This window comes from Dendrobates tinctorius, unplaced genomic scaffold (assembly GCF_039654945.1).
Source record: "Dendrobates tinctorius isolate UK_male_01 unplaced genomic scaffold, ASM3965494v1 ptg000070l, whole genome shotgun sequence".
NCBI classification, from domain to species: domain Eukaryota; kingdom Metazoa; phylum Chordata; class Amphibia; order Anura; family Dendrobatidae; genus Dendrobates; species Dendrobates tinctorius.
In genome coordinates, this window is record NW_027361738.1 from 8,908,406 (window position 1) to 8,932,733 (window position 24,328).

Consider the following 24,328-nt stretch of genomic DNA (forward strand, 5'->3'; position numbering starts at 1 on the left):
TCTCAGGCATTGCAGTACACAAGTTTGAGACCAGAGGTCAAAGTGAAAAATGTATATGTATATCTCTCACAGTGGGAGTAAGGGGAAAAAGAGTTTAAAAAAAAAAAAAACTTGCAAAAAGTCGAGTCACCACAAGTAATGCAACCTGATGTAAATCTAGTATAGCTGTTCTCATACTGACCCGACGAAAAAAATCCTGCTTATTTTAAATGCACAGTGATCTGTACAAAAACTAAACAGTTGAGAGAAAATGTTTGTGTAACCCTAGCCATAGGCTATACCATCAATATCCTATCAACACTTGGCACTCCCCTGCCGATCAGGCGGCCGGAAGTGCTCAGTTGCTAAACTGCACAGCATAGCGCTGTCAATTGTATAGCAGCTGCCGCCGGGAACTGCACATCCGCCCCCTATTAATTCAATAGGGCCAAAGGACATTATACAGTCATGGCCAAAAGTTTTGAGAATGACACAAATATTAATTTTTACAAAGTCTACTGCTTCATTTTTTCTAATGGCAATTTGCATATACTCCAGAATGTTATAAAGAGTGATCAGCTTAACAGCAATTACTTGCAAAGTCAATATTTGCCCAGAAAATTAACTTTATCCCCCAAAACACATTTCAACATCATTGCAGCCCTGCCTTAAAAGGACCAGTTAACATCGTTTCAGTGATTGCTCCATTAACACAGGTGTGGGTGTTGATGAGGACAGGGCTGGAGATCAATCTGTCATGATTAAGTAAGAATGACACCACTGGACACTTTAAAAGGAGGCTGGTGCTTGGCATCATTGTTTCTCTTCTGTTAACCATGGTTATCTCTAAAGAAACACGTGCAGTCATCATTGCACAGCACAAAAATGGCCTAACAGGGAAGAGTATCGCAGCTAGAAAGATTGTTGACTGAGGTGCAATCTATCGCATCATCAAGAACTTCAAGGAGAGAGGTTCCCTTGTTGCCAAAAAGGCTCCAGGGCGCCCAAGAAAGACCAGCAAGCGCCAGGACCGTCTCTTAAAAGTGTTTCAGCTGTGGGATCGGACTACAAGCAGTGCAGAGCTTGCTCAGGAATGGCAGCAGGCAGGTGTGAGTGCATCTGCACGCACTGTGAGGCGGAGACTCTTGGAGCAAGGCCTGGTCTCAAGGAGGGCAGCAAAGAAGCCACTTCTCTCCAGAAAAAACATCATGGACAGACTGATATTCTGCAAGAGGTACAGGGAGTGGACTGCTGAGGACTGGGGTAAAGTCATTTTCTCTGATGAATCCCCTTTTCTATTGTTTGGGACATCTGGAAAACGGCTTATTCGGAGAAGACCAGATGAGCGCTACCACCTCATGCCAACTGTCAAGCATCCTGAAACCATTCATGTGTGGGGTTGCTTCTCAGCCAAGGGAATGGGCTCTCTCTCAGTCTTGCCTAAAAACACAGCCATGAATAAAGAATGGTACCAGAATGTCCTCCAAGAGCAACTTCTCCCAACCGTCCAAGAGCAGTTTGGCGATCAACAATGCCTTTTTCAACATGATGGAGCACCTTGCCATAAAGCAAAGGTGATAACTAAATGGCTCAGGGAACAAAACATAGAGATTTTGGGACCATGGCCTGGAAACTCCTCAGATCTTGATCCCATTGAGAACTTGTGGTCAATCATCAAGAGACGGGTGGACAAACAAAAACCTTCAAATTCAGACAAAATAAAAGCATTGATTTTGCCAGAATGGACTGCTATCAGTCAGGATTTGATCCAGAAGTTGATTGAGAGCATGCCAGGGAGAATTGCTGAGGTCCTGAAGAAGGGTCAACACTGCAAATATTGACTTGCTGCATTAACTCATTCTAACTGTCAATATAACCTTTTGTTACTCATAATATGATTGCAGTTATATTTCTGTATGCGATAAAAACATCTGACAAACACACATAAAAACCAGAGGGCAGCAGATCATGTGAAAATACAATATTTGTGTCATTCTCAAAACTTTTGGCCATGACTGTACAGTTGACAAACCTGTGAAGCTCCGCAACAGAACAGTTTTGTCCTGTATCGGGACAGATTGGTGGGGGTGTCAGGTGTCAAACCCCCCACTGGTCAGATAACGTCCGGCCTATCCTAAGGATTAGCCATCAATGTATAAAGTCCTGAAAAAAACCCGTAAAACAGCAATTACACTGACAGATGATTGTGAACAAGACTTCTTAAAGGGGAAAAAAAAACTCATTTCACGTTTATCTTGCAATGTAAACAGGCGTGATATGTATTGTCATTTTTATGTGTAGACTTTTGAAGAAACAATAAAAGCAAACCACAAACCATATACGTAAACTTTTTCTCCCATAAGCACAGTGTTTCTCCAGTCACCTTCCACGACAGTCATCTTTGAGGATGTCTCCCCGCCCTAATGGGGGACAGGAAACACAAAGAGGTTAAATAACCCTCCCCTTCCTGCTACCTCCAGTGTTTTTCCTGTCCCCCATTGGGGCATGATGAGCATACAGAGGGGCTGCCGCGGCCAGCGAGCGGAGCTCCTAGATACTTACAGCTGTGTAGCTGAGGTCGGGGGTCCGCCTCTCCTCTCCATGTCGCTGCTCCCGTCTCCACCTCCCGGTGTGACTCGGGACTTGTCCGCCCCTCCTGCGCCCTCCGGTGGAAGGCAGGGCGGTATAGTGCAGGCCGGGGTCCTCCGGTTAGCTCCCCGGTTTCCTCCTTCCTTCCACGCTGCTGTACTGGGGCCGCACGTGGCGGAGGGGGCGGGCTCCTGACCGGAAGTGACGGCACCCGGGGAACCCAATGGAAGCAGGGGTCGGGCGACAGTTCCTCCCCACGGACCAGGAGGAAGGAGGGGCACAAAACAACCAACACTGTAACACCCACATAATGGTGCCACAGACTCCAGGTAAGCGCAGTGTGCTTGTACTGTGAGTGCTGACATGGACAGTGACAAGCCCTCGACTGCTGCATCTGCGGTTCCCCCTCCTCTGTGAGTAGCAGGGCCGGTCCCTTAACTGTCAAACTTTGGTGGCACAGGTCTGAGCAAGCCTTCTCTCTCTTCTTGCAGGAAGACAAGGCCTCTGCCCCAAGAAACCCCCGCAAATGTGGTATCTGTGGTGCCAGGTTCCCTTCTGATTATAAAAAGAAGCTATGCCAACCTTGTACGCAAAACATTCTGCATACCGAACAGCCCTCCCCGTTTGACAGCATAAAAAATCTCATTAAACAGGAGGTTCAGACCTCCATGGTGACCCAGGGCCCTCCCCCAAAAAAGAGGAAAAGGGCACCTACGGAAGCCGATTCGGGAGAAGTCCGTTCCTCAGGGTCAGAGGAAATTTGGGAAAATGAGGGCTCTGCAACCACCTCTAAACATGACGCAAAGAAATACTATTTCTCCTCTGTGGATATGGAGGAGTTGGTCTCCATGGTGAGAAATACCATGGGGGTTGAGGAGGAGGAAGTGAAGCTCTCAGTCCAAGATGAGATGTTTGGAGGGCTGAAACCCAGAGGTAGAAAGGGTTTTCCAGTTCACGAAAACATACAAAATCTGATAGCTCTGGAGTGGTCCTCCCCCCAGGAGGCACTTAGTGTACCCTCAGAACTAAAAAACCACTTTCCCCTCTATTTGGGAGATCCCTAAAATAGATTTTCATGTCTCTAAAGTGACTAGAAAGACGTCCCTTCCTTTCGAGGACTCTTCCCAGTTGAAGGATCCAATGGATCGCAAAATAGAAAGTCACCTTAAAAAATCCTGGGAAGCTTCTACGAACTTGCTCAAAGCAAATGTAGCCTCCACTTGCGTCGCCAGATCATTGTTCTTCTGGCTTCATACGTTAGAGGAACACCTCTCGGGGGGGGGGGGGGGGGTACTCCCAGAGAAAAAAAATCTTAGATTCCCTTCCCCTCCTCCAAGAAGCAACAGGCTTTTTAGCCGATGCTTCGGGAGAAATGGTGCGGGTAGCAGCAAGGTCCCTAGTCCTTTCAAATTTGGCTTGAAGAGCCCTTTGGCTGAAGTCATGGGGAGGTGACATCACCTCTAAGACAAAACTCTGTGCCATCACCTTCCAGGGGCACCATGTGTTCGGGCCAGTCTTGGATGACATCCTCGAAAAGGCTTCCGACAAAAAGAAATCGCTACCCAAGCAGAGAGTCGCCAAGAGACGATTTTTTTGTCCCCCACGAGAGTAGTCCTCCCAGAAGGAGTTCAGAGGGAAAGGCAAGACGGGACGATGGAGCTACCCAAAGCGGGGTAGAGGGAAGAACATCCTTGTTCCTCAGCAACAACAATCCCTGGACAAACAGTGACTCACCGGTGGGGGGGTCAATTTTTCGCCCAATGGCAGGCCAGGACCTCGAACCAGTGGATCCTGCATACTATACAATTTGGGCTGAAGCTGGAATTCGAACACACCCCCCCCCCCCACACACACACACACACACACTATTTAAGAGTCACCCCTGCACAGTCCCCAAGTCTCCAAAAGATTCTACTACTTCAGATAGAAGATCTATTACGGGAAGGAGTAATCTCGTACTTGCCTCAACAGGAAATAGGCAGAGGACATTACTCCCGCCTATTCCTGGTGAAGAAGCCCTCCGGAAAGCACGGGTTTATCAGAAACCTGAAACCCCTGAATCGCTTCATCAGATATCGGAGGTTCAAGATGGAGTCAGTAAAATTGGCAATCCTTCTTATTGGGCAGGGCTGGCTGATGGCTACGATAGACCTAAGGGACGCTTATTACCATGTCCCAATTCAACTGGATCACCGGAAGTTCCTGAGGTTCGCGGTCTCCCACGACCAGAGGATCAGCCATCTCCAGTTCAACGCCCTCCCATTTGGCGTATCCCTGGCAAAAAGAATATTTACAAAAATTATTAGGGATGCAGTTATTTCTATCCGTCTTCAGGGAATATGCATTGTTCCATATTTAGACGATCTGCTCATTGTCGCTCCATCGGTATCCCGGCTGAACCAGGATGTAGCAAAGACCCTGCAGATGCTCGAATCCCTAGGTTGGATCCCGAATCTCCAGAAGTCGGACCTTCATCCTTCCCCAAGGAAAAAATTCCTGGGGATCCTCTTGGATTCGGAAAAGAGGACATCCTTTCTTCCCGACGATCGTCAATCAGACCTTCGTCAGAGACTAATCCTGTTCAGAGAACAAAGGGCACCGACTCTGAGGGACGCCATGTCTATCCTGGGTTCCCTGACATCGTGTATTCAGGTGGTATCCTGGGCACAGGCACATACGCGAATCCTCCAGTCATACGTCCTGGTAAACGCAAGGAACTATCAAAACAATCTGTCAAAAAGGATTCCACTTCCAGGACACGTAAAATCGGCCCTGTTGTTGTGGCTGAGTTACCGGAATTTGAGACTAGGAATAAACTGGAACCAGCTTCCTCTGAAAATACTTTGTACTGATGCCAGTCTGAGAGGTTGGGGAGCCGTGGTGGAGGAGTCTTACTTCCAGGGACAATGGTCCCAAAACATAAGAACCAGATCCTCGAATCTAAGTGAATTGAAGGCAGTGGAAGAAGCACTAAAAGCCGCTTCATCCCTTATCCAGAACCATCACGTTCGGATCTACTCCGACAATGTAACCACGGTAGCATATCTCAGACACCAGGGGGTCGCGAAGTATGCCAGTCTGAAAACAGTGGCAACAAGAATCTTCCTCTGGGCAGAAAAGCACCTATTATCCATCTCTGCGGTACACCTGAATGGGTCGGAAAACATCCTGGCGGACTTCCTAACCAGGAAAGACGTCCATCCGGGAGAGTGGTGTCTGAATCAGGAGGTCTTCCAGTCTCTGACCTCGAGATGGGAAGACCCAGAAGTCGACCTATTTGCGAATGCTAAAAAAGGAAAAAACAACAACCTAGTTCTCTCTCAGTCCCACGTACGGAGCCCGGGGGATGGATGCGTTCGCCCATCCATGGGTCTTCAGACTGGCCTACGCCTTTCCACCAATCCCTATGCTGGCAAGGACACTGCAGAAGATCAGATCAGACAGGGTCACAACAATCCTGGTGGCTCCAATGTGGCCAGGACGAAGCTGGTACAGCGCCCTGTTGGACATGGCCCTGGAAGGTCCCTTGCTTCTACCCCAAAAGATCGACCTCCTTTTCCAGGGTCCCTTACTGCACCCATACCCCAGCAAATTGAGTCTAGCAGCTTGATTATTGAGGCCAACATTCTGAAGGCCAAAGGGCTATTGGATGAAGTAATCCGGACCCTTCAAAAAAGTAGAAAGCCGGTAACAAATGCCATATACGGCAAAATATGGAAGAAATTCTCTTCCTGGTGTCTTCCTAGGGTCCCTGACCCCTTTCATCCCAATATTGCCCAGGTCCTAGATTTCCTGCAAAAAGGGTTAGAGCTAGGACTTACTCCAAGCACACTAAGGGTACAGGTATCTGCCCTTAGTTCTTCTTTTGACCAAGACCTAGCCAGACATTGTTGGGTTAAACGATTCATGACCGCTGCAAGCAGAATACGGCCTACACTCCCTAGTCGGGTTCCCCCCTGGGATCTTAATATAGGGCTGAATAGCCTAACACAGGCCCCGTTTGAGCCCCTGTCAGAAATTTCATTGAGGATCCTTACACTCAAAGCAGTCTTTCTCGTAGCAATAACCACTGCTAGACGGGTAGGGGAATTACAGGCCCTATCTGTACAAGAACCATACCTCCTGCTCAACTCGGACAGTATAGTACTGTGCCTAGACACCCTCTTTTATGCCTAAAGTGGTGTCAGACTTCCACAGAGGCCAGGATATATTGTGTTGCCCTCATTTTGCCCAAATCCTTCTAATACGAAGGAAGAAAAGTTCCACACTCTGGATGTCCGCAGGGTGGTTCTCCATTACCTTGAACTAACCAGGGATTGGAGAATCGACCAGAACCTGTTTATTCAATATTCAGGACGAAATAAGGGAAAGAAGGCGGCAAAAAATACGATAGCAAGTTGGATCAAGCAGTCCATCTCCCTGGCATATTCATCAAGAGATCTCTCTCCTCCCGAGATGCTAAAGGCCCACTCCACTCGATCAGTCGCCACATCATGGGCAGCAAGAGGGAACGTGTCTTCGGAACAGATATGCAGAGCTGCCACCTGGTCCTCTGTACACACCTTTACCAGACACTACAGACTGAATTTTAATAGGGATCTAACACTTGGCACACGTTCTGCAAGCCGTGGTCCCTCCCTAAAAATTAGTGTTGGTGTAACTCCAAGGTGACTGTCGTGGAAGGTGACTGGAGAAAATAGAATTAGACTTACCGGTAATTCGGTTTCTAGGAACCTTCCACGACAGCACTAATTTCCCTGCCTATCTAATATCTTTACCGGAGGATTCCTGCTCCACGGGCGGTAACTATTCATGCTAGTCTGTCCAGAAAAAACACTGGAGGTAGCAGGAAGGGGAGGGTTATTTAACCTCTTTGTGTTTCCTGTCCCCCATTAGGGCGGGGAGACATCCTCCAAGGTGACTGTCGTGGAAGGTTCCTAGAAACCGAATTACCGGTAAGTCTAATTCTATTTTTCGTCTTTATGCATACATTTTTGGGGGAAACAAACAAAAAAAAGTTTAAAAGGAAATTCAAAGGTTTAAATACCATTAATTCTATTACTATATCAATATTGAAAGTATTCTACTAACCTCACACTGAAAATTGTCACAAATTCAACAACACTATAAACAGATTTTAACACTTCAGACACACATCTATGAGAACTCGCCATATCCCAAGCTAAATCCTACAGATGGAAATACTCCCAGTTAAGGGACCTATCGGCACTGTTAGATTCACTCCGATGCTTAAAGAGGTTGTGGCAGGAACACTTTCTGTTTGTTTTAAACTGGTTTATTAAAACCGTACTGTAATAAACCAGTCCAAAACTCGGTAAACAAACACCTCTTTTAACACGAGCACAGCTCTGGAGCACTGAATGAATCCAAAGGCTGAACATTTAGCTTCAGAACGACACCCTGGGGTGGAGATATGGTAAACAGCAGCTTACTCACTCTTCAGCTGTTCACAAAAAACCCTGCCCTTAACATGGCTGATTAACCCCTCTCAGTACTTAGTATGCTAGAGTGTTTTTCTAGGTTCATATCAATGAGGCTAACAAATTGAGTGACACATATACTTTTACTCTTGTATGTCTTATATTCAACCACTGCTGTCTTCATCTTTTTTCGGCGCCACTCTGGACCCACGGAGCTATCTTATGACCGCAGGTTCTGTCTGACCGGAATTAAGAAGATGCCTCACAAGTTCTCAATGCAAATTTATCCAAGCCAGAATGAGGCTCTTGTAGACTAGTATTGAGTTGTGACCTCTGGCTTGCTCCATAAAACACTGGAGCGATCCGGCAGGTCACAAACTACTGGAGAATGACAGGAGCAGCGCTGATAGAAGGTGAAGATGGCAATGGGTAACTATGAGAGTAAGGGAAGGGAAAAAAAATGCTGGAGTGGTGCTTTTAACTGATCCTGTCAGCAGGATTGTGCTGAGTAAACTACAGATGGTGTCAGGCTGGCGCCGTTACACTGATAAAAATGATACCTGGGGTGACGAAATCCATCTTATGGTTGTTTAATCTTTATTTTCAGTTAACGAGATTTTTGTGCTCTGGGCATCCTGTGGTGGGGCTTTATGTGGTGCTTACATATTCATCTACAGGGTGGGCCATTTATATGGATGCACCTAAATAAAATGGGAATGGTTGGTGATATCAACTTCCTGTTTGTGGCACATTAGTATAAGGGAGGGGGAAAACTTTTCAAGATGGGTGGTGACCATGGTGGCCATTTTGAAGTTGGCCATTTTGGATCCAACTTTATTTTTTCCAATGGGAAGAGGGTCATGTGACACCTCAATTCTATTGAGAATTTCACAAGAAGAACAATGGTGTGCTTGGTTTTAACATGACTTTATTCTTTCATGAGTTATTTACAAGTTTCTCTTTGTTTACAGCCATTGACATGTTGCAGAGGTTAACACGTGAGGAGTGGATAGAAATTGTGTTGATGTCTGGTGAATGCAGTTCTCGGGTCATTGCAGCAGATTTCAATGCAAGACACCCTACGTAAGAAAACTGTCACCATTCCCATTTTATTTAGGTGTCTCCATATAAATGGCCCACCCAAGAAAGTTTGCCTCATCACTGAACATAATGTTCTGTGTAAACTGAGGGTCCTGTTCCAATTTTTGTTTTGCCCATTCTGCATATTCAGCGCGCCGATCAGGGTCACCAACCATTCCCATTTTATTTAGGTGTATCCATATAAATGGCCCAACCTGTAAATGGCTTGTGACTGGTCACCGGTCCCTCAATCACCTGCCCCCTGTTTTACTTATTGAATATAATGTGTTTTGGAAAAAAAGTCACATTCAGCAGGCGGCAGCACCTGCGCTGTTTCATGATCGTATATATAATGTCCATATAATTATTTTATTTGGTGATATACATGCATTCGTAAAAAAAAAAAAAAAAAAAAGTTCTCAAAATGGTGCAAGCGGCGTCTGCGTAGCATCACCTATCTGTGATCCGATAAATGCTACTGCGCAGGCGCCTTAGATCCAAAGACCATGTTGCTGGTTCACCAACTGTTCCTTGAGCCACTTTTGGTAGGTACATACTGGGAATGACCTACACTTGGTGTTTTGGAAATGTTTTGACCTAATTGTCTGGCCATCACAAATTACACTTGTGTTTTTTTTTGTTTTTTTTTTTGTCTATACAATTGAATTTAGCCATATTATTATTATTATTATTATTATTATTATATATTATTATTTTTTTTTTTTTTATTTCTAAATATCTAATTGCGGTCGGCTATGGTTTGCCAGGGCATGGGCCTTCTGTAAACTATTGTTGGGCTGGAAAGACTAATGTGTGGGGTAAAATTACTCTGCAGCTTCCTTGTTCTAGGTAAAGACTATTCCAGCTTGTAGCCCCCTTCTTTCTCTATTATTAGAAAGCGCTCAATCATGAAGATCTCATAGTACATTCTCCGAAGGTGACCTGTAAGACATATTCTATAGTATTGAATGCCCGACAATGAAACAGGATGATTACTAGAAGTTCTACTTCTTTCTTATTGCTTTTCCTTGGTGCGCGTTATCTTTTTTTTTTTTTTTTTTCTGTTAATATGTTATGTATGTCTGGTCTTGAGACGAGCATATGACTTGGATTTTGCATGTTCATCTCTCACCTTTGTACATAAGCTGTATATTGTGTGAAGCCCTAAAGTCGTTTTACAATTCGACATTTTTTTTTCTCAGTACTTCGGAAGGGCATCTGATGTGTGAAATATGATTGAGTTGCTCAATATTTCTGTGTGTTTGGCTTACAGAACCCTAGGAAACTGCTTGGTTCTTTAATTTTGACTATTTTGTCCACACCAGCTCTGCGAAAAGTTGACTGGAACCGAAAACCTTGACTTGCCCAAAGGTCCCACAGAGCTCCCTGCAACTGTGCCTTTCATCTGTGACATTTGAATAGAACTGAGTTGAAACCAATTTCTGTAGCCTTTTTTCCATTCACTTATATTGGATAATTATTCTAGATAGCCATGTGAGTTGAATTGTTTGAAACATCACGTGGTTGAAGGTGACCATACATATTAGTTTACAAAGTCAATCAGTACATTAGCAGTGGCCAATCTAGTAGGCAAGGAGCACAGCGCTTGGAAGCTCTTTGGCCATCTTTAGTCCCTCCATGCTCCTCCTGTGCTGCAGAGGCAAAGCTGTCTTCTATAGGGGCAATGGATAGCACATAGGCCAGTTGCACAGCCATAATGCTGGTTGGTGAAGGTTCCCAAATATATTATCTGTTGCCTAGTGTCATTAAATGTGTGACCAGTTTGGACAACTATAACGAACAATATGGACTAATAGGTGTATGACGCTATAAACCATCAACCTACTTAACCAACCTATCTGTCAGACCATCTTAAAGTGGGTACCTGACAGCTTTCCCATTCCCTCCAAATCACCACTATGTATTTGTTGCTATCTCTATACCCTTCTGAAAAGGCCTGTTTTATTGTCTTATTTCTTCATATGCACAAAAATAATTTTAAAGTTGCATCCCCACCAGGTTTGCAAACCTTTGCCTCCCAGACAAGGCGCAGTAAGCAATGTGTACGCACCACGGCTTCCTTCGTTGGCACACTGCGCAAGCTCAGGGAGGCAACGGTGACATACGAAAATAACTACTCACCCCCCAACTAGTCAGCAACTAGTTAGCATATCACCATCGGAATTATAGAATTGTTTTTGGCATATGCAGCAATCAATAAGACAATAAAAAGTGATAAGGTATAAAGATATCAAATACATTGTGGCAGTTTAGGGAAGCTGTCAGGTATCCTTTAACAACACAATGTCCTCTTTCTGAGGTTACAGATCAGTGGGGGTCTGTGAGCTAGAAAAGAAGATGTCTATGAAAGCCAAGTCACAAGAAGTAGCAAATACAACAAAATATGTGCTTTCCAACTACTGTGGATCCTTACTCAAATCCAGACAGTGGGATTAAGTCCAGCACCAGGACAGTTAGAATCTATTCATAATTGCACAATATTAAGTTATTTTAAGGTGCAAAAATGAAGATTGAGCTTTAAAGTTCTTGGTGTATAGTTTTGGGTGTAAACAGTGTCGGACTGGGGTGTTTGGAGTCCACAGGAATTGCCCCTAGGGGCCCACCCTACAGCTATATGTAAATACGTGTTAGCCGTTATCCCTAATATAGTGGCGCATCAACTGTACAACACAGGAATCTACTGTGCACACGCTATAACTGGGGATGTACAATTACAGTACTTTGCATTTAAAGAGTTTCTTTGGTTCAAAACACACCAATCCATTGGCTCTACAGGACTGGTGATAACTTATTGATCGTTTGGGTCCGAGCATTGGAAACCGATTGGAAGAGTGGGGAACTTTTATCTCTGACAGGACACCTTTTATCCCCATTTAAAATACAACGGCAGGTGAGATGTCTGACCACAACTGGATTCGATCTCTTTGGGGCTTCAAGAAAAAAACAAGCGCAATGCTCCCAGCCACTAAGGGAATGAATAAATCAGTGGTCAGGTCATTCATACCGCTTCAGTCTAAAGCTGGAGTCACACATAGCAATCTCGCTAGCGAGATCGCTGCTGAGTCACAACTTTTGTGACGTAACAGCGATCTCACCAGCGAGATCGCTGTGTGTGACAGCGATCAGCGAGCGGCCCCCCTGCCGGTATCGCTGATCGCTGTAAGAAACCTCTGGACATTTTTTTGGTCGCTGGGCTCCCGTTGGCCAGCAGGTATCGCTGTGTGTGACAGGCGGGAGACCAGCGATCAGCTGTAAAAAATAGAATTAAAATAAATATTGTTATTCTCACCTTCCGACGTCCCACGCAGCCTTCCTCTCTCCACACTCCGGTCCCAGTGATCCTTTGCACGAATGACCGCGAGACTTCGCGCTCCCGCGAGACCGTGACGTCTCGCAAAGGATTACTGGGACCGGAGCGTGGAGAGAGGCAGGACGTCGGAAGGTGAGAATAACTATTTTTTATTTTAATTCTATTTTTTTTACAAGGATGGCAAGCGATGCCGGGCGCTCGGCATCGCTGTGCTGATCGCTGGTGAAGCTGTCTGTGTGACAGCTCACCAGCGATCACATAGCGACTTACCAGCGATCCTGACACCTTGATATCGGTGTCAGTATCGCTGGGAAGTCGCTATGTGTGACTCCAGCTTAATAGGCAGAATGTGGCGCTTTTATCTCCATCGGTGCGGGTCCCAGCAGTCAGACCGTCTCCGATCACTTATCTTGTGGAGAGGTGATTACTTGTTTTCACCAGAGAATCCCTGTAAGTGCACCTTTGCTCCAAGTACTTAATCCCTAATGGAAATAATCTTCTCCTAATTAACCCCTTCACTACCAAGGGTGATTTGCACGTTAACTACCGGGCCAATTTTTACAATTCTGACCACTGTCCCTTTATGAGGTAATAACTCTGAAATGCTTCCATGGATCTCGGTGATTCTGACATTGTTTTCTCGTGACATATTGTACTTCATGTTAGTGGTAAAATTTCATTCAAATAACTTGTGTTTATTTGTGAAAAAAACTAATTTGGCGAAAATTTTGAAAATTTCGCAATTTTCCAACTTTGAATTTTTATGCCCTTAAATCACAGAGATACGGCACTCAAAAAACTTGATAAGTAACATTTCCCACATGTTTACTTTACACCAGCACAATTTTGGAACCAACATTTTTTTTTGTTAGGAAGTTATAAGGGTTAGAAGTTGACCAGCGATTTCTCATTTTTGCAACACCATTTTATTTTTACGGACCACATCACATTTGAAGCCACTTTGAGGGGTCTATAGGATAGAAAATACCCAAAAGTGACACCATTCTAAAAACTGCACCCCTTAAGGTGCTCAAAACCACATTCAAGAAGTTTATTAACCCTTCAGGTGCTTTACATGCTTTACAGAAATTTTTTGAATATTTAAAAAAAAAAAAAAAAAAATGAAGAACATTTTAACTTTTTTTTCACAAAAAAAATATTTTAGGTTCAATTTTTTTTATTTTACCAAGGGTAACAGGAGAAATTGGACTGCAAAAGTTATTGTGCAATTTGTCCTGAGTACGCTGATACCTGATATGTGGGGGGGAACCACTGTTTCGGTGCATGGCAGAGCTCAGAAGGGAAGGAGCGCCGTTTTACTTTTTCAATGCAAAATTGGCTGGAATTCAGATCGGACGCCATGTCACGTTTGGAGAGCCCCTGATGTACCTAAACAGTGGAAACCTCCCACAAGTAACCCCATTTTGGAAAATAGACCGCCCAAGGAACTTATCTAGATATGCAGTGAGAACTTTGAAACCACAAGGGCTTCACAGAAGTTTATAACGTACAGCGGTACAATTAAAAAATCATATTTTTTCCACAAAAATAATCTTTTCACACCCAATTTTTATTTTCCAAAGGGTAACAGGACCCTAAAAGTTATTGTGGAATTTGTCCTGAGTACGCTGAGGCCCCATATGTGGGTGTAAACGACTATTTGGGCGCATGGCAGAGCTCGAAAGGGAAGCAGCGCCATTTGACTTTTTTGGCTGGAATTGAGATCGGACACCATGTCGCGTTTGGAAAGACCCTGATGTACCTAAACAGTGGAAACCCCCACAAATGACACCATTTTGGAAACTAGACCCCCTAAGGAACTTATCTAGATGAGTGGTGAGCACTTTGAACCCCAAGGGCTTCACAGAAGTTTATAATGCCCGGGTGTGAAAATAAAAAATTCGTATTTTTTCCACAAACATGATCTTTTAGTCACGATTTTTTTTATTTTCCCAAGGGTACCAGGAGAAATTGGACCCCAAAAGTTGTTGTCCAATTTGTCCTGAGTACGCTGATACCTCATATGTGGGAGAAAACTACTGTGTGGGCACACGTTGGGGCTCGGAAGGGAAGTAGTGACGTTTTGGAATGCAGAGTTTGATGGAATGGTCTGCGGGTGTCGTGCGTTTGGAGAGCCTCTGATGTGCCTAAACTATTCAAACTCCCTCAAGTGACCGCATTTTGGAAACTAGACCTCCTAAGGAACTTATCTAGATGTGTGGTGAGCACTTTGAACCCCCAAGTGCTTCACAGAAGTTTATAACGCCCGGGCGTGAAAATAAAAAAAATCATAATTTTTTTCCACAAAAATGATACTTTTGCCCCCAATTTTTTATTTTCCTAAGGGTAACAGGAGAAATTGGACCCCAAAAGTTGTTGTCCAATTTGTCCTGAGTAGGCTGATACCCCATATGTGGGGGTAAAACACTGTTTGGGTGCATGGCAGAGCTTGGAAGGGAAGGAGCACCATTTGACTTTTTCAATGCAGAATTGGCTGGAATTGAGATCAGATGCCATGTTGCGTTTGGAGAGCCCCTGATGTGCCCAAACAGTGGAAACCCCCCAATTATAACTCCAACCCTAACCCCAACACACCCCTAACCCTAATCTCAGCCCTAACCCTAGCCCTAACCCTAATGGGAAAATGGAAATAAATACATTTTTTTTAATTTTATTATTTTTCCCTAACTAAGGGGGTGATAACGGGGGGTTTGATTTACTGTTTATAGCCGGTTTTTATTTTTGGCATCTGTCACACGCTAAAAGAAGCTTTTTATAGTAAAAATAGTTTTTGCATCACCACATATTGAGAGCTATAATTTTTCCATATTTTGACCCACCGAGTCATGTGAGGTCTTATTTTTTGCGGGACGAGTTGACGTTTTTATTGGTATAATTTTCGGGCACGTGACATTTTTTGATCGCTTTTTATTCCGATTTTTGGGACGCAGAATGAACAAAAACCAGTGTTTCATGAATTTCTTTTGGGGGGTGCGTTTACACCGTTCCGCGTGCGGTAAAATTGATAAAGCGGTTTTATTCCTCGAGTCAGTACGGTTACAGCGATACCTCATTTGTCATTTTTTTTATGTTTTGTCGGTTTTATGCAATGAAAACAGCTTTATATAAAAAATAATTATTTTTGCATCGCTTTATTCTGCGAGTTATAACTTTTTTATTTTTTCGCTGATGACGCTGTGTGGCAGCTCGTTTTTTGCGGGACAAGATGATGTTTTCAGCGGTACCATGGATATTTATATCAGGGCTGTGGAGTCGGAGTCGTGGAGTCGGAGTCGGTGCTCATTTTGGTGGAGTCGGAGTTGGAGTCGGTATAAAATGGACCGACTCCGACTCCTAAAATATATAATAAATTGGGTACAGTAATTCAATGCAGGATGTGCTGAATATTTTTTCATAGGAGTTTGGGAAAGTTATGAAATGTCCTATAAATGGCTGTTATATTCCTGATCGAAGGCTACATTCACACACAGCGTTTTTCCTGTGTTTTTTGAGGATACGTTTTTCAGCTGCAAAAGCTGATCATCTTTTTAAAAAACCGCATCACCTGAAAGGTTTTTGAGCTCATAGATAATGTTTTCAATAGCAAAAGCAGATTAGAAATCTGCTCTATACATCCATTTATCCATATCTGTCTATCCATATCTGTCTATCCATATCGTATCTGTACCAAAAAGAATGAAAACCGGGTAGCACACCAATATATATTCTGTTCTATCTAAATATCTTGATTATTGGATCATAAAAATGATTAAATGTCTGAGGTTCACATTGTACCACAATAAATTTATCACTTAAATATAAGCAATATGTGTGGGAGTCGGAGTTGGAGTCGGAGTCGGTGTAAGGGAAATTGAGGAGTCGGAGTCGCAGGTTTGGCTTACCGACTCCACAGCCCTGATTTATATGCGTCTTTTTGATCGCGCGTTATTGCACTTTTTGTTCGGCGGTATGATAAATCATTATTTTTTTGCTTTTTTTTATTTTTTAAGGGTTTCGCTAAAGGGGTTAACTAATGGGACAGTTTTATAGGGCGGGTCGTTACGGACGCGGCAATACCAAATATGTGTACTTTTATTGTTTCATTTTTTTGAAGAAAATTTTTTATATATATATATATATATATATATATATATATATATATATATATATATATATATATATATATATATATAATATAATATAATATTTTTTATTTTTTTTACAATTAGTTTTACACTTTTTTTTTTAACTCTATTACATTGTCCCAGGTGGGACATCACTGTCCTGTGACAGATCGCTGTGACAGATCAGCAGGCTTCCTCCTTGCCTGCGCTTTGCAGGCATGAGGAAGCCAGCTCCATGCAGGCCCCCGAAGGTCCCCGTCGCCATATTGGATCCGTTGACCTGCACGGAAGGAGCCCCCCGCAGCAGCGCTGCACATTGCGCTGCTGTGGGGGGCTCAGGGAAGCACGGAGGGAGCCCCCTCCCTGCCGATGCTTCCCTTTAACCCCCGGTACACCGCGATCGTGTTTGATCGCGGTGTGCCAGGGGTTAACGTTTCGGCTCCTGACACATTGTGCCGGGTGTCAGCTGTGATAATCAGCTGACACCCGGCCGTGATCAGCTGCGCTCCCCCCGTGAGCGCAGCTGATCGCATTAGACGTAATTGTCCGTCCATGGGAATTAGGTCCCAGGTCATATGGACGGAATATTATGTCCATTGTAGGAAAGGGGTTAATATCAGAGTGAACAAATGACTGGCACACACAACACAATCCACTATAATAAGACCAATAATACCACCACACTGTGATCAGACCACATATTACCAGCATAGCGCGACCAAATAATTCCACATACGAGGGAGAAATACCACCACACCATGTCCAGACCATATATTGCCACAACATAGTGACCGAATAATACCACATACAAAGGACAAACACCGCCACACCGTGACCAGACCACATAGGGAACGAATAATACCTCATACAGGGATAATAGCTGATTGCTTTTAGAGCACATTCCCCGACTTATACATTACACCAGATGAAGAAAAAAAAGTGACACACGGTTGTGCTCAAAAGTTTACATACCCCGGCAGAATTTTTGCTTTCTTGGCCTTTTTCAGAGAATGTGAATGATTACACCAAAACTTTTTCTCCATTCATGGTTCATGGTTGGGTGAAGCCAATTATTGTCAACCTACTGTGTTTTGTCCTTGTTAATCATAATGACAACCCAAAACATCCAAATGACCCTGATCAAAAGTTCACATACCCTGGTGATTTTTGGCCTGATAACATGCACAGAAGTTTTCACAAATGGGTTTGAATGGCTACTAAAAGTAACATCAGAAAAACCCACAAATATCATCAGCTGAAATACTGGACTCTCTGAAAACTAGTGGTGTGGCTGTTTCAAGAGGCACTTGAAGAAAAATGGGTTGCATGGACGAGTCACTAAAAGAAAGTCATTACTGCACAAATGCCATAAAGTATCTCGCCTACAATGCGCAAAACAGCAGACAAGCCTCAAAACTTCTGGGAACAAGGAAATTTGGAGTAATGAGCCCAAAATTGAATTTTTTGGCCACAACCATAAATGTTACGTTTTGAGAGAGGTGAACAAGGCCTGTGATGAAAGGAACACTATTCCTACTGTAAAGCATGGAGGTGGATCGCTGATGTTTTGGGGGTGTGTGAGCTACAAAGGCACAGGAAACTTGGTCAAAGTTGAAGAAAAGATGAATGCAGCACGTTATCAGCAAATACTGGAGGCAAATTTGCAATCATCAGCCCAGATGCTCCGCAGGGGACATACTTGGACGTTCCAACATGACAACGATCCAAAACACAAGGTCAAGTCAACCTGTCATTGGCTACAGCATAACAAAGTAAAGGTTCTGGAGTGGCCATCTCAGTCTCCTGAGATCAATATCATTGAGCCACTCTGGGGCAATCTCAAGCACGCAGTTCATGCTAGAAAGCCCAGGAATTTACAGGAACTGGAGGCTTTTTGCCAAGAAAAGTGGTCCACTTTACTTCTGAGGAAAAAAAAAAGAACCTCTTCCACAACTACCACAAAAGACTTCAAGCTGTCATTGATGTTAGAGGGGGAGGGGGCATTAAGAAATGGGGTATGTGAACGTTTGATCAGGGTCATTTGGCTTACTTCTGGCGGACTCGACCATGAAGCCCATTTTTCTTCAAGTGCCTCCTTATTGTGCATCTTGAAACAGCCACACCGCTAGTTTTCAAAGTCCAATATTTCAGCTGATGTTTGTGGGTTTTTCTTTGCATCCCAAACATTTGTCATTTGTCACAGATCACAAGTGAGGATGTTACCTTTTAGTCGCCATTCAAACCAATTTGTGTCAACTTGTGTGCATGTTGTCAAGCCAAAAATCACCAGGGTATGTAAACTTTTGATCAGGGTCATTTGGATGTTTTGGGTTGTCATTCTGATTTAAAAATAGAACACACAGTAGTTTGGCAATAAATGGCTCCACCCAACCTCTAACCATGAGTGGAGAAAAGTTTTGGTGTTATCATTCATATTCTCAGAAAAAAGGCCAAGAAAGCAAAGATTTTGCCGGGATATGTAAACTTTTGAGCACAATTGTAGTGCTGCCCCGCACAGTAACAGGACCTCCCTTTTGTTCCCCCATAGAAAACAGTATTCTATAAAGTAAATTATAGTACAGCAGTAATAATGTCCCCTAATTGGCCCCTACAGTAATTTTGTGCGCCACTTCCCACTATAAACTAACTTATGTTCCTCATTTTGGCGTCCATACAGTAATAGTCCCTCAACCTGGGACTCTATGTTGCCCCTATGTTCCCTGTCCTGGGCCCCCTATGCCCTTTGTCCTGAGCCCGCATCCACAGAAAAAAGATTCTGCTTACCTGCTTGCGCTTTCAGCGTGTGCGGCATCCTCTTCAGGTCGGCGGCCATTTCTACATGACCAGACCTATCAGCAGTTGGTGGCTGACTTAAGTATGCCTGTTGCAGGCGTTGCATGACAGTGACGTCATACACTGGCAATGTCACTATCATGCCGCTTGCGATGGGCTCACTGACGTCCTCAGGTGCATATTCAGTTGAAACCAGTGGGCCCCCTCTGCATCCTGCGCGAGGGCCTGCCGAGGACCCGGGGCCCACCAGAGAATTGTCCGGTGTTCCAGTCTGACCCTGGGTGGTGTTAAATCAGTCGTGCTATATGGGGTAATGTTTCTTCTTGTGGAGAGTGACATGCCTGACATTCCAGGATAAGGAGGTTTATAGGCCCCCTAAAGAAACATTACCTCTTAAAACACAGTCAGACCTCTCATAGAGCCAAATCAGATCTCATGTTTTACACTGATGAGGGGCAACACCCCAAAACACGTGTCTGCAAATTGAGATTCCGGTTTGGCTTTTTATCCTAAGTCATGTGGCAAGGCTCGTCAGAGGGTCGATATTGACTTTTAGGATTGCTGCTTCCAGGAGATAGCGCTAGAGTTCACGTCCTCTTTGTCTCTGAAGAGACAATTTGCATAAATCAGGTGTGATACAGAACAGAGCTCTATTTAATAAGGTTTGAGAAGACCTGTCCCTAGGTGCAGTGTGCTTTTAAAAAGTTAAAAGTACTTCTTTACTCACCCTCCCTTGGTCCAGTGTCATTGCCTGCAGTGCTGATGTCACGTTGCCAGCACTGCAGCTAATCGGTGAATTATGTTCCTCTGCCTGAGTAGATGGAACAAGGCGCTAGGAGACACTGAGCTTACTAATTGGGAAAACCCCTTGAAAGACCACCTTGAACACAAATCAATGCTGTATGACAAAAATACCACCCTTTTTTTTCACATTTTGAGACTTGACTTGGGCTCTAGTTCTAGCATCGTAGACCCTTCACATAAAGAGACAGTTGTAGGAGGGTTTTGGTAGCATTATCCATAATGTGCCGATGCAGCATTTCTGTATTGAGTGAGACCAATAGTGAAAGCCATCGACATTGGGCAGACTTGTCAGCTGAATACAGACCACTGTTATCCGCGAACCATATTTTGTGTAAGTTAAAGAAGATCCGGAATATCAGAAACCCGTAACCTGAACTTGAGTTCCCTAGGCTTCATCCGAGCAATTACAAAATGTGAATCTCTGAACGTTTTCTTCTCTTCTGTCAGTATCCAGGTCCATGGCATCGAAAACTTCTGTCGGATTTATCGGACTAGGGAACATGGGCAATCCAATGGCAAAAAATCTCTTGAAACATGGTTACCCAGTTGTTGCATATGATGTTTTTCCAGAAGCCTGCAAAGAATTTCAAGATTCTGGTGCACAGGTATAGTCCTGTATTATTTTATGTAGGTAGCTTATTAGTGTACTTGGTAAATATCTGATCAGCTCCATACAAATAGTTAAATTCGATGTGGAATAGAAAAAAAAAAAAATGGACCATCCGTGGACTTCTTCAATAAAAACTCTTTAATTGGGTTTTCAAATTCTTTGTTTTGGAATTGGACAGAGAATGTCTTCAGACTTCATATAGTTTGTATCCGAGTCTTAAACATGTCATTTTAAAACACAACCCAAATAATAAAGTATTTTTTTTCAAAAAATTAAAGGATATTATTTTTGATGACTGTCATGTATGCTCCATTTTTGCTTCCACGTTGAAACCATTTGAAACTCATCTGTACCTCATAGTGGTAGTGTCCATTACAGCATGGTCACTGTTGGTTCAACAAGCGTAGCATAAATCAATAGTATATGTGAATCTAAAAAAACGATGTGATAGATTTGATCAGAGAATTCTGCTTCTTTCCCCACTTCTGAGCCACTTCTTCCCCAACACACCACCACCTGCCTCTTGAACTCATCATCCTAGCAGAAGAAAAAATGGTCAAATTCATGTTGGTCAAAAAAACAGACGGTCTGCCAGTACAATGATGTGTCAGGTTACACCTGCAATTATACTTTATTTTGGAAAAGGGGGAGAAGCAATTGCTTTAGGGCCCTCTCGCAGTCCATTCCTTGCCACGTTCAGTGGAGATTGGATCTTGTGTCCGAACCCCCCCGCAAAACTTGATTCTGGCGTATATTCCATCAGGGCCATTGACTATAATGATGTGTGCTCAGTCTTGCATCATTTTCGGGCGTATACACCTAATTACATTTTGATTTCATTTGCATCATTATAGTCAATGGCCCCGTCGGCACATACACCCGAATCCCGTCTTGCGGGGGGGTTCGACCATAAGCCGCGGCGAGACCAACGAACTTGGGACAAAGCGCAGTGTGAAAGCGCCTTTACCTCAATTCAATGATGGATTCACAGCTATATAGCTCAGTACTGCTGTTAATTGTCCTCCATGCTGCTGCTGCTACTTCTGTTCGTGTTCTACATGGAGAAAGAAGAGGCGTCCACTAGCTTATAGACAACTAAAAATTATACAGTACCTGTAGTGGAGAAAATTCAAACTACAAGTAATATAGTGACCAGAAATAGATGTTATACTTGTACCTCATTTACACAAGCACGACAGTCTATTCATACATTGAAAAAAAAAAATCACTTTTTTTTTTCCCCTAGTGTAATTTTATTTTATGTTGCCATAGAATTGGTTGTCCTGCATATTGTCGTTTCATAAACAAAATCTAAATATTTGTTACCTTTGTCTAATCACTTGGTCTTGCTACTCAGAAAGTTGGAGCTGCAATTACATTAATGTCCTGTTTAACTTGCGGGAAAGCTGTTTAATATTGGTTATAGCAGTACTGTTGTTTGTAGATATGCAGTTGTTTAAATGTAATTTTTACATAATTTCTAAAATCCTTGCCTGCAATCAATCTATCAGAACTTCCCATATTAACTTCTCGCAGATAATCAGTCCTGGGTTACTGAGGGCAACATTTCAGAACTGTGTCTCGTACACAGAGCTGATCAGTTTGGGACATCACTTGACCATGATTGATTTTTGTCCTTTAGTGGACATTAAAGGCAATCTGTCACCAGGTTTTTGCTATGTAATCTGAGAGATTACCAGGCTCTGTTTTGCTGTTTTAGTACAAGTGTTTTATCAGTAGGAGATTATCACTAGAGCACAACTGGCCTCCTGCCTTTAAAGGGCCTGTCACACTCAGCGATATCGCTATAACGTCACTGGTTTTTGTGACGTTGTAGCGATATCGATGTGTCTTATACTTACCTCCGACCTGCTCCCCCGCTGGTTATCGCTGATCGCGCGAGAATGTCCTGGACCGTTTCTCGTCGTCAGCTTCCTGCTGTGGCGACGAGCGGCGTGTGGACGCAGGCAGGAGGACGTCAGGATCGCCTCGTCTGACAGGTAAGTAGCGACCCCCGTCCCCAGCGATGTCGCTGGTGAGATCTGCCTGTGTGGCAGCTCACTAGCGACCACTTAGCGATGCACCTGCGATCCTGACCGCGTCATATCGCTGGTCGGGATCGCTGGTGCATCGCTAAGGCCTCTTTCACACTTCAGTTTTTTGCATCAGTTATAATCCGCCAAAAAGGCGGACAAGCGGCTCCGTTCTAAACTGATGTGAACGGATGGCACAGGATCTGTTTTTAGACGGATCCTGAAAATGAAGAAATTTAAAGGGAGAGAGAGAGAGAGAGAGAGAGAGAGAGAGAGAGAGAGAGAGAGAGAGAGAGAGAGAGAGAGAGAGAGAGAGAGAGAGAGAGAGAGAGAGAGAGAGAGAGAGAGAGAGAGACGTTACAAGCTCCGTTTTGAAATTTTTGAGGATGGTGACGGACAGCAACTTTTGTCGGATCCTCACAAAAAACGGATGCAACGGACAGCAATCCGTCACAATCCGCCATTAATGCAAGTCCATGGGAAAAAAAACGGATCCTCAAAAAAAAATTGAGGATCCGTTTTTTTTCAAAACCTGGCGGATTGTGACTGATTGTAAAAAACGGAAGTGTGAAAGAGGCCCAAGTGTGACAGTACCTTTAGTCCAACTACGCCCTCAGCAATGATTAGCAACTCTCTGAGCTCTGATAAATCTGCAGCTTATTGAAAACTGTGATTCTATCACAACCACTGCACCCAGTGACTAAGTTATTGCTGGAATCAGGTTCTCTGTCCCTACCTTATGCTTCTGTCAAATTTCATAGCAAAAACCTGCTGATTATTCCCTTTTAAGGGTATGTTCACACAGTCTCATGCTGCGAGATTTACTATGGCAAAAATGGCCCAATTGCACTGTGTGAATATACCCTTAAGGGTATTTATTCTAATGACTGCTAGTAAAAATTTAAATATGACAAATTGGTGTAAGTATTTTTTATAGAAAAACATGTAATGTGTTTGTTTATCTAGAAAACCCCTTTAAGTCTGGGTTGCTGCAGCCAGTTTTAACCCTCATAACGGCTATTTTCTTTTTTTCACAGTTTTTTTAGTATTATTTTTACTTTTTGTGAAAAATGTTGTGCATTCTGTGGGCCAAACTTTTTTTTTTTTTATTTTTTTTTCTGCCTGTTCACGAATGTGTTTGAGGCATTTTTTTTTATCTTGGATAAATTTGATACTATTCTGGGGTACTTGTGTATTATAATTTTTTTTTTTTTTTTTTTGTTTGGGTAGCGCATAAAAATAAAGACTAAATCTGGCATTGTGTTTGTTGTGTGTTTTTTTTTTTTTTTTTTTTTTTTTTTTTTAAACTGTGTTCATGGTTTAAAGATCAATAACATGATAGTTTTATAGTTCAGGAATACCGATTTATGTACTTTTTTTTTGTTTCTTAAAGCATTTTTATTAGAGATTGAGTGGCAGGTGTATGCTTTAATTTCTTGTGTGGGCTTTTGTTTGTTTTTTTTATTGTCAAATTAAAAAAAAAAAAAAAAAAAAAATCTTCAAAAGAGATCTTTGTGCTGCTTAACATGTTATATCTTACATTG

The 24,328-nt window shown here is 43.3% G+C and overlaps 1 protein-coding gene across 1 annotated transcript in view; it reads left to right on the plus strand.

The window, feature by feature from the left end:
• Window positions 1–24,328, plus strand: part of HIBADH (3-hydroxyisobutyrate dehydrogenase) — a 241,502-nt gene that overhangs the window by 2,395 nt on the left and 214,779 nt on the right. The window contains exon 2 of the mRNA XM_073581362.1: window positions 20,589–20,746. Within this exon, the coding sequence (XP_073437463.1) occupies window positions 20,589–20,746 (158 nt within the window). The remainder of the gene's footprint in view (window positions 1–20,588; window positions 20,747–24,328) is intronic.